Genomic DNA, 11685 nt, shown 5'->3' with positions numbered 1-11685 from the left:
AATCAGCACCAGAGACCACATGGACAACAACACAGACTAATGTATTCCAGCACTCAGGATTTTGATCTGGTTTAGGACCCAGCAGAGAGGATTCCTGGGACTGTGTTCAGCTCTCTCAATATAAAACACAGCATGCAACATCCATGCTGATTTTCTGGAAATGGAATGGTTACTTACAAATGAAGAGACATACGGTGGAAAACAAGATAGCTGCCACAAACACTGCCACCAGAAGCTTGACTGAAGGCTGTGCAAGATACCGCCAGGATATCTGTGGAAGGAACGAGATGACTTCCCGTCTGCCCCGTGACAGAGCCGTCGAGATCCTCAAGGATGGCAGAGTGAGGAAAGGGGAAGGACACTTGGAAAGGTGAGTTGATGAAGGTCAGCTGCTGAACTCCCACTGTAAACCCACCTGGGGGGAACAAGCAGCGTTTCAGAAACAGAGACTGACCTCTTCAAGTAATAGACCTGAAGACATCTCTGGAGAAAAAGAGACCAGCTTCATTTGACCTTCACTTGGGAAAAATATCTGTTGAGTCATCGAGAAGGGAAGATTCAGAATCATAAATAAACAAATAGAGATGGTTGTAGGAATTGCCATTGTCATGCTATGGCCAGGTCCTACCTGTCCAGTGCCCTTTTGTGACAGAACTTGTGGTTTCAGAATCATAAATAAACAAATAGAGATGGCTGTAGGAATTGTCATTGTTGTGCTATGGCCAGGTCCTACCAGCCAGGTCCTACTTGTCCAGTGCCCTGTTGTGACAGAACTTGTCGGTACAGACTCCTCTGACCCAGGTGCTGTTCCTGGCCCTACCAGCATCTCCTTGGTGACTTTGAACGCTTCTTCAGAAGTGCCACTGCCAAATGTTACAGTCCCCAAATGACTGATTCTTATGGATCCTTTCTGCCTTGTTTATAAGAAATTCTTTAGAGATAAGGTCTGTTTATGTGTGTGTAAATATACTTGTGTGCATATGTATAGCACCTGGCACAGTAATACCTGGGTTGCAAAGTGTGGCTGGAGGTTTTTTCATTACTATGATGCAGATAGCTACAAAAATAAGGAATATTCATGTGGGCTAAAGCACAGGAAGTTTTTGAACACATTAATATTTTCAGAAGTGACAGAAAATCATTGCCCCATGGACCATAACAAGGCAGCTTTGGCATGAGCATTCAGGTACCACATTTAGTTACCATTTGACTCTCATATTGTCAGTTGTAGCCTCTCTGAGTCATATTCTACTATTCCCCTTTTCTTTGATCTCACCTCCTGAAGTCTTTTTCTCTGTTATGTTATTGTAGGGCACTATGCGTTTATATATAAATATATTTAAGAGGTAATTGCAGTTGGAACATTTATCAAAGAGCCTTTGGGTGCCTCTTCAAAGCTCAAAAGGATGCTTAGTTTACACATTATCTTAGGCAAATTCACCTAAGATTTAGGCTGGCCTGAGGTAGGAGCTTGGTGAAATTCTGCAAGGTTGTGTCATAGCTATTAAAGAAACCATCGCTCTTGAAATTCTACCTCCCAAAACGAAGAAGCAGTAACAAGACAGTGCATAAAAACCCCTTCCTGTGAGAAAATGAAATCAGTGCAAAAATTAGGCTACCTTCATCTTAAAAATACGTGTGGTAGGTGGCTTCAACTAAGTGATGAACTATTTGGTGCAGTGAAACCTAAGGAGAGCAGGTATGCAAGTACCTCAAAACCTACCTCTTGATAGTTCATCTATAGCAAACACTGTGACAAGATTAGAGAAGCAAAACTGGGCAGCCAGTACTCTTCATCATTATACAGAGCTTTTTGTGGGATTCAGCTGAAATATCTATCATTGGTTGTCAGTGAGACAATATGAACTTCTAAACAGCTGAATCTGAAATGGGAGGAAGCCAGGGACTGTGTAAATAAGCATAAATCACACTCACCCTGCCCTTGGTGACAACCAGAACAAGTCCTGATCGCTGCGCAAGTGTTCGCATCAAAGTTCCTGAAAGATGTGTTGGAGATGAATAGCTGGTATCTTTTGGGAGTTTTCAGTCCTGCTGACATACAGGTCCTCTCCTGCAATGAAAAAATGAAGAGCTCTGGGAAACATTCCACCATGTGAGTCTTCAAGTCTAATGGGGATGCAGCAGCTGGGACACAAGGATGTGATTGCACTCAAGCCCACGGTTGTGGAGCAATGTATGCTGTTTGAAGGACAGATCTAAGCTATTTCTTTTCAAATCCTGACAAGTAACATCTGTTTTATTTACCAGTTGCAGTACGTGACAGTACTACATTCAGGGCAGTGACTGCCTTGTTTGCTTTGTCCAGTTTTTGAGTATTAGTAAAGGTTGGACATTTGAAGGAAAAGGAAATTGCACATTCCCTGAGAAGAAAAAATCCACCTGGAAGGCACAGCATTTGTTTACAGTCCTTTTTACTTCACCTTATCTTGTCCAGCAGACAGGAAATTTCACTACTACACAAAGCTAATCATCCCAATTTAAGTTCTAAGAAAAACCTGACTGCTGAGACTCAAAGCCCTTGTGTATTATTGGGGGTGGAGGGAAGCATTTATTCTAGGCTTTCTTCAAAGCTCAGGTTGACATCAGGGTTCATCAGAACAACAAGAAGTTAAGTATATAAGTGAGAGACAGGAGAAAACATAAGACATGAAAAGGAAAAGTAAAAACCAAAAGTGATGGGAAACACAATGGACAAACTAGATTTTTGTGGTGACTGTAGGCCATGATGCAGGGGAGGTGTACATCTCTCTGCCAATTTGTCTTGGAGACAGGCTGGGAAGAAGGATGTGCTCAGAGCTGGTGGGTAGCCTGGAGGGGAAATGGCTGGCAGGAATGCTTGATGCTGTTTCTGAGGCCAATAAACACTTTTGTGGAACAACTCTCAAAAGTGTTAGTAGAGAATCAATTGAGAAATCCACCCTCTGTGGAAACTTAAAATGAATATGTAGAATGAAACGGACTTTTATAAATGGTTTGTCACTTTGAAGAGGTGATGCTTTTGATGCTTCAGTAGATCCATCACCTTTTTCACTCTGAGGCCAAAACACCCGGGGTGATGGTCCTGGTTCTTGGGCGATCTTCTTGAAAGTCACTGTTAAGCAGAAATCCCTGGCTTCTGGTAACAAATTGTTCAGAAAGACTACCATATTTTGCTTACACTTGCCTGTTCTTCCATCCCATCCTCATTTATATTTTTTTTTTAATTAGTTTATATTTTTTTAAGTAGGTAACAAACAGAAGAAGGGTGTGAGATGACAATTCCTGTCACCTGTCTCAGGTCTCCTGCTTTTTCAGGAAGAAATGCTTTTCCTCTAAGGGCTCCACAAGGGCAATGAGTTGCTTTATGAAAGCATGGAAGAGACTTGGTGAATGTCTAGGAAGATAATAAAAGTCTTTCCCTTGGCTTTTGCTGGTCCTTGATTTAGCCCTGCCACTAATGTTTTAATTGATCAAAGCCCCAGTTTTCAAATGCCCTGATATTTCCAGAAAACAAACTTGTTTTAAAGCATTTCCTTCAAAAACTGGAAGGGCTAGCAGAGAGGAATATCCAAGGTTCCCATTAAATTAATGTCATAAAGTTTTAATTGATATTAAAGAGACATCATTATTAAAGGGAGAATTACATAAATTAAGATGTAAATTATGACAAGGGGGCTCTTATCATGAGATAATCAAAGATAATCACCCCCCTGGGGTACTGCAAGAAACAAGGCACAGCTGAGCGCCTCTAAATCTCTTAACAAGTACAACATTGGAGTCCTTCCATGGATCCTGCAAAGCAAAAACAAAGACATCCACCCTTTGGTGTCCAAGAGAAATTCATCGTGTCATTGGGATGCTGCAAGGTTGGACTGGTGAGGCCAGGCTTATATCTGAGCTACATACTTTCAATAGACCCACTACAAGATTTCTTTCTGTGAGCTTCTAAAGAAAACTCATTTAAAACTATTTTTCTGCCAGTCAGAGAGAAAATTAATTTCATAAACAACAATAGAAAACTGAGCAAAGCAAAAAAAAGCCATCAAAATCATGAACAAGCAGCTGTGGCCAGTTGTAACTAAAATTCCATTGTTATCCATGTTATTAATCTGTTAACAACCTGGTAGCACCCAAAGGACTTTGTCCAGCTGCCAAAAGAAATAACAAAAGATCATATTTACTGCATAAATAAAAATGTTACATTTCAACAGCATTTTTCATTCTGAAGTTAAAAAGTAACATTCAGTGTTCCAGGTGGACCAATGATGCCATGAAAGAGCAAAGGAAACCAAAGTGTTAACCAGGATAGAAATCAAATCTGTTGTTCCTCTTCAATATTCTCAAACCACTAAAGTAAACCCAGTTGTGTATTGTTAAATGGAGTCTTTTTATTATAGCAAAGGTGTACAGGAATTTATATTAGACTATTAATTTCTCAAAAATTTAGTTTCTGTAAATTTCTAATGTTTTTCTGAGACCATGTCAATCTTGGAAAAAATACAAGCAGGGAATAGATTAACATTTATCTTACTGCCATCCTTCAGCTCATAAATTGAAGAGAAAGGCGATTTTGGTTTTATTTTTTTATGTTGTTTTATAAAAAATGTAGATTAATATAATATAATATCTTTTAATAGTTCCAAATTCAAATGGGGAAAAAATCAGATCGCTTGTTTCAAATTAAAAAAAAAAAAATCTCTTCTAAACTTCCATACTGAAATAAAAATGTGTTTGGAAAAAATCCTGAATTTTCCTGCAGAGTGCCATCTCCAGTTTCTCAATAGCTGATGTTTATTCAGCTCTACCACCAGCTGGTATGAATGGAGGACAGGAAAAATTATGCAGGATCCAGCTGATCAAATGTTATTTCTTTTCTGCTCCTACTAGCAGAAAAAGCACCAAAATCCTTGGTTCCAGCAGGCTGGGAAAGTGGTACTGATACTCCAGGTTTCTCTACTTTACCACCAAATTAACGTCCCTTGTAGGTGTTGCTACTGAAGGCATCACTTTTCCAGGGAGCGGGACACAGCTAGAGGACTAAACAAACAGATCAGTGTCCAAATTTCATCCTGAAGCTGCATTTGTCTTTACATACAATCCATTTAAAATCCAAGCTTTACCCAAGCTGCCACGAAGCAGAGGCTGTTCTTTAGGTTACTTTTTTATTTCCCCAAATTCCAATTTGAAGGGTAGCTGTGTGACTGGAGACATTGAAATAATTCCTGCAGTTCTTACCTGTTGCCCAGTGTGTCCAATTAAAACGCTATCAGACACAGAAGTGTTTCCCAGGCTTTCTACGATATCAATGCCAAAATCTTTGCAAGCATAAATCCAGAAATGTTGGATTTCAAGGTTGCTGCTTCTAAAAATCTATATGAAAGCATAATAGAGGAATAATAATCAATAATAATTAAAAGATTGACTTATAACTCTGCTTTCCTTACAACACAATAGAAAGTAAATGTGAAAAAACACATAGAAGAGTTGAATGTATATTTCGTATTTGAGAAACTCCCCCTAATATCTAATTTCTGCTTTCAATTAATAATACAACAACCTTTGCATTCTGTTAACTTATGTTCATGTTAAAATAAAAAGTACAGTATGCAGGGAAATCAGAACTGATAATAGCCATAGATAGGGTAAAAGTGCTCTACAATTGGGGGGTTTCAATTGGAAAGAATTAGGGTAAAGAAATTAATGTTTGTAGCAGAAAGATTCTACACTGAAAATAACCAGAGGTGTTGCTTACAGTCACCTAACAGCAAGAAGACTGTTCCTAGAGGGAGCCCATGGAAAGAGGCAGAATAAACTTAGTTATTAATGTATGCTAGGTCAGTAACATACATAGAAATTCCAAGGTAGGCAGAGAAAACCACAAAAACAAAGCTGCAAAGCAACCTTTTGTTTTATTTCTTTTCATACAAATAAGCTTTTCCAGAAAGAGAATGCACCGGTCTGAAAAAATAAGCTGAAATATTGGACAGCTTCAAAGGAAGAGCCATAGGATGGGTTGGACTAGAAAACACACCTACAGAAAAACACATATGGTCTGTCCAGGTTATCAGATGGGAGGTTTAGAGCATCACAGCTGCTGCACACCAGTGTGGGCAGAAAGTATCAGGTAATAAAGGGTGGTGTGGGTTTTAAATCAGATTAAGTAATAGGGAGCTACAATATCTGGAAAGTGAAGCTAGACAAATTCAAAGAAACAAAAAAAGTAAGAAGTGAACATCTTTAACAAGGATGAAAAAATTCCCACTGAGACCATTAACACTTTAGAGTAAAAGAGGGAAGATTTAGATCAGATATAAAGAAGAATTTTTTTACATTGAGGGTGGTGAAACACTGGCCCAAGTTGCCCAGAGAGGTGTTTGATGACCCGTCCCTGGAAACATTCCAGATCAGGTTGGACTGGGGTCTGAGCAACCTGATCTAGTTGAAGATGTCCCTGCTTATGGCAGGGGGTTGGATTAGATGATCTTTAAGGTCTCTTCCAACCCAAACCAGTCTATGATTCTACTCTATGATTCTATGATCACTTTATTTTGCACATTCTTTTACCTTTATTATTTTTCTCTTCTGTTGCTGTTCTATTAAACAGTCTTTATCTCAACTTATTAATTTTTCTCCTCTTTTTTCTGCCTCTTCTCCCTATCCTACGGAGGCGTGGGGAGTGAGTGAACAGCTGTGTGGTCCTGGTTGCCTACTGGGGTTAAACCATGGCAGCATCACAGAGGATGGTCAGAACAAAGGTACCTGTGCTCCACCTTGGTTGCTCCAAGCTGTGAAGTTGTTGAACTGCACAGGTCTGTTTGGGCTCTTTGGCAAATATTCCGGGTACACCAGCAGCCCGTACCTGTTTAGGAAAGAAAGCAAAGGAGACTGTTTCTTCACAGTGCATGAATTCAGGGGCTGATTTTCCTTTTCATCATGTTGATATCTAAAATCTTATATCCATAACAGTTCTCTGCGTGAAACTTTATCGATAATTTAATACAAAATAAAAAATCAGTGGACAGCAAATATATTTTTTTAGACACCTGGTCATGCCAGAGAGCATATTTAAAACTTCTTTTTTTCAAACATTTTCAGAATTATCCGCACGAGGGCTTACAACCACCGTGCAGCACCACTGGCAGGTCCTCACTGCAGAAAACCCTCACCATGCTCAGGAGCTTTCAAACATTGTCAGTTTCAGATGAGCCCAACATGAATCTGATAAGGATCTTCTAGATCCTGGATTCAGCCAGCTTGGATTATGTTTCAAATTGTCCTGGTCCACAACACAAATGTACAACACACAAATGTCCTGAATGCAGTCCTTGGTTTCACCTTCTCAGAGATTTTAAATCCAGATTAATACCCAGATTTCCTCAACATTCAGGTGAATTTTTTCCATTGACTTTTAGCACAATGTCATTTTTTACTATCGCCTCTGTCTTACGGAAGTACAGGAAAAAGCTCTGGTGAAGTTCCTGGATGTTCTGTGTAATGTCTGACACATGTATAGCACCTTTTATCCTGTTGGACTACGAAGTGCTTAGTCTCTACTTCAATCTACCTAATTAGAGGCCAAACTCTAATATTTGAATGTTCATGCTGCTATGGAGCATGCTATAAAGCATCTGGAGGTCAGAAATGCCACTCCAGGTTGTCCTAGCTGGTATCATGTCTCTAATGGTGGCCTACAGGAGGTGTTAAAGGAGTGCAAGAAAGAAATTGTGTATCTGTTCTTCTACACGTCACCCTCTTCTGCTAAAAACGTCTGGTACGCTTTAAAAATGAGCTTTAAATTTAACACATGAGCGCACACTTCAGTGCTTTGCTGTTAAATGGTTGATGAGGAAATGTGTTAAATGTGGCACCTTAAACTACATCAGGATCGTTTAAACAAGGGGGTAAATTGGACGAGCTTGTTAACAGCACTGGAAATGCTGTAAGTTCACAAATCAGGCTTGCAAACAAAAAAGGGACTGTATTGAAACTAATAAGGAAACAATTCATGATCAGGCTCTGAAAAACAATCCCAACCACATCGCTGTCAAACACTGATTCAGCTCTGCTGTGGAGAACTCTGCTTAAAGAGAGGAAGCCCTAAGAGGGTGAAAATTGGGAAAAAAAATCCTGAAAGGAGGGGCAAAGCCTTTTCTGCTCACCACTGCAATCATAGTTAGCACTACCGTGCACTGACAGCAAATCTCTTGAACCAAAAAAGTACCCAAGTACCAAAAAGTACCCAAAGATCCCCAAGTACCTTGTGCAGGAATGAGCTACGTTCTCGCTGAAGGACAGGAGAGGCATTTTGGATGGTCCCTCAGGGGAGAGATGAAAGAAATAGCCATACCCAGCAGCACACACTGTGTTACCCTGCAGAGAAGCATATGTGACTGTGAAAAAAAAAAAGGTTACCAGAATTTTCTGGAAATTAAAATAAACTTAAGAAAAACACAAATGAAAATCTCAGCTGAGGTCCATTCAAATTCTGGTAAGCCTGACTGGCAGAAGCTGGTTCCTTGTTCTGTGTCCTCAATTTCATCCTGTTTTTGCTCTGTCCTTGGACCACTCTTAAAACAAACCCTGTTCTCAAGCCAGGCAACAAGGGCTGGCTAAGCAATAGAAATAAAGGACAGAAAAATGGTACTCCCATAATTCTTCAGAAAGTAGGTAAACATGTGGAAAACTTCTTAACCCTACAAAATCCTTTCTAAGTAAGAAGGCCATGTCACGAAAGAAAGGTAAATCACAGACTACTCAGTGTATTGATTTACTTCTCAGTCTGTATATTCCTCATACCTCCCAAAGCAAATACAGCAGAAGGAAGCAACATTGGTCCGGAAATGTGAGACCCCTAAAAGTCAAGAGAAAGCAGAGAACTACATCTTCAGGGTATGTCAGTGGCTGAACCACAAAACTTACTCAGACTTGTGGCGAATCACTTATTTTGGATTCTTTTTGACAGGGTAAGTAAATAACCATGGGAAGATGTGTTGTAAGTTATATCATTTAATACAGCTTAATGAATTATAGAATCATTTTGGTTGGAATAGACCTTTAAGACCATCAAGTCCAACAGTTGTTATTGCAAGTGGTGGAAAAAAAAGTGAAAGTAATATCAGCCTGGTCTTGAAATTAGGTACTTATACAGTCTGTAGCAAGCGGGTTATGTGGGTGGTGGTCAGTGGGTTAGGAGCTTTCCCAGTCTGGGGAAAAACTTGTTCTTACCTGCTTATTTAGACAGCAGCCAAACTGAGATGGTTTTGCATGGTGTCCATACCATGTTTTCATGTGCACATCTGGCCATGATCCTTCTCATCTACCTTAGATGTGTGAAAAATTGATGCTGAAGTCCAGGCTAGTAAACCTAGGCTCCCTTCCCAGGAAAAAATAAGGCATAGGCATGTCCAGAGGGCAATTCATCTGGTCTATCATTATATAATTGCTATCTGGAGGTATCTAGTTCTTTAAGGGCAGTCTGAGATGAGCTATAAGAGCTTGTTCTCTAAGACAGGGACTGACTGACACCCACCACTACCATTCATAGGTCACCGGACAGTGTTAAAACACTAATGACTTTCTGGTCCCTGATGGTCCAAATCAAAGCCAAGCCTGGTGACCTAGAGGTGAAAGCCTCCATATACCAATTACTTTCTTCTGACCCATCCAAGTGTATTCCCTGTGGTTGTGATCTCTGACACCTGTCAAGCAACAAAGAAGTATCAATACCCCAGACTCCATCCCCTGGTAAAACTGCTGCTTTTACCTGAAAGTGTAGCCACAGACCATTTTCCTTTAACAAAATGCTTCTGCAGTCCAGTCACATTATTTCCAGGGTCTTTTACTTGCGACTCCAATCGTGCGTTCTACAGATGATTCATAAGGAAAAAAACCTGCATATTTATTCAGCCAGCGAGTGGCTGGAGGGCAGGGGTTTTAGGCAAGCAGGGAATTTTGTGTGGAAATCAATTCTTTGTGGAAGTCAGTATATTACGAATGTCCATGCAACCAAAATTCCAGAGAGAAATTATCTCCCTGAGCATGCCAAATACCTGGAGGTATGCTCTGCAAGTCAGTAAAATAAAGTGGTTGACGTTTTAAGTGTCTCTTAACCGTACAACACTGCTAATGTAAATATTTCATGAATTTCTTTTAGATGGCCAGGACTCAAACTCATGACCTTAAAGATGACATTAAAGCTCTGCAGAATGGGCCCAGCACCGCTCCCCCAGTTTTCAGAACCTGGCAGGATGCAACCCCAGTGGGCTTGCTTCAATATGTGCTCACCTTGCAGAAAGCTTTAGAAAAGATCTCACTAGGGATGAAATGGTGGGAAACAATTGATGCCAAATGGATGCAGCCTCACCTCTTTGGTACCTCAGACAATGGCTGGGTTGGGTAATATTGGGAAATAAATTCATTTATCAACAGCACAGTGACCATCTGTCACTCCTCTCATAAGGAAACATGGATTGATCTCCTCCCTGTTCATTCATTAAGCTGTTTCCCAGTCCCCAACATCATGACAAGCAAGGAAAGGGAGGATGCTTGTTGAATTTCTTAAATCCAGGCTGTATGTTGTTGTGCATGAGCACTGCATGCTGGCTCTGGGATTTAAGGGCATTTAATTTTTATGAATAGGAAATTACTATAAAAGGTCCAAGATCCATGGGACCAAGAAAACCAAGAGAAGATAAAAAAGCCAGTATCAAAGAGGAGCATCTTCAGTTCCTCATGTTCATAGCACTTAAAAGGCAAGAAACCAGCCTGCTAGTGAAACTGTCTTACAACACTAAGAAGTAATGACCAGAGCTTCCAACTTTATTTAACACCACAACCTAACCTTGTAATAATCATTTTGCACTCATACTGTACAAGTATAAAATTTCACCTAACACCTGGATTCACAAATGCACTTAAAAGCTTAAGTCAAATGGAAACCAGTGGGAACTGGGTCTCCAAGGGTCTTTGTAGGCTCAGATTTGAGTAACTGCTCTGCCCCAATTTCAACACCATTTAGGAAACCACTGATTTTCCAGGAAATTTAAGCTCTTCAGTCACCAATGCAAATTTCGGCTCCCAAGTAAATTGAGCAGTTATGAAAATGTTAATGCAGGACTCACTGTGGAAAGCTTAACCCATCATGCACATAAGATGTAACACGGTTTAGACCTAGAGCTCTCTGTCTAATTTAGCAGCAATCCTTGCCTTGAAGATTGCAGCCTGTAAGTTTAAAACCAGTAATTGAACAATGACAATTTGAAAACTATGAACAAAGAGAAAAACTTACAAGGACCTAACATTAAAACCTAGAGGGGGAAATTTTTATTCCATGTCATGGCCTGGAAACCAGGCAGTGGGATGATGAGTTTTTCACTTTACACTCTTCAAATCTCCCTATTAAATTAAGATTTAAAATACCGACAAAGCAATATACACTTCTTGAGCAACTTGATCAGATAAAAGGCGCTGAAACTGTAACAACACAATGCTGGTGCTGGACCAACATCCCTTGCATTTCGTGATTACTATTGTACTAACAAAAAGTTCACAAGACACAGGTGTTTTGCTTAGAAAATATGTTATTTTTTTCATGTAGAAAATATCCTTGTCCTTTCATATCTTCTGCTGAGCAATGATTGGTATTGCAGAACAATAAGTGCAGCTAATAACAATTTTAAGCGAGGC

The 11685-nt window shown here is 39.9% G+C and overlaps 1 protein-coding gene across 1 annotated transcript in view; it reads right to left on the bottom strand.

The window, feature by feature from the left end:
- Window positions 1-260: 260 nt before the first annotated feature.
- LOC106891668 (fibrocystin-like) overlaps window positions 261-11685 on the bottom strand; it is a gene marked incomplete at its 3' end in the record, with an annotated part of 118113 nt that continues 106688 nt past the window's right edge. The window contains exons 23-27 of the mRNA XM_014948378.1: window positions 8258-8370; window positions 6760-6859; window positions 5236-5370; window positions 1936-2071; window positions 261-415 (exon numbers count right to left, since the gene is read on the bottom strand). Of these exons, the coding sequence (XP_014803864.1) occupies window positions 261-415; window positions 1936-2071; window positions 5236-5370; window positions 6760-6859; window positions 8258-8370 (639 nt within the window). The remainder of the gene's footprint in view (window positions 416-1935; window positions 2072-5235; window positions 5371-6759; window positions 6860-8257; window positions 8371-11685) is intronic.

The sequence above is a fragment of the Calidris pugnax genome, unplaced genomic scaffold, assembly GCF_001431845.1.
Source record: "Calidris pugnax isolate Ruff unplaced genomic scaffold, ASM143184v1 scaffold140, whole genome shotgun sequence".
In the NCBI taxonomy this organism is placed as follows: Eukaryota; Metazoa; Chordata; class Aves; order Charadriiformes; family Scolopacidae; genus Calidris; species Calidris pugnax.
This window is presented reverse-complemented; position numbering and strand designations above follow the sequence as displayed.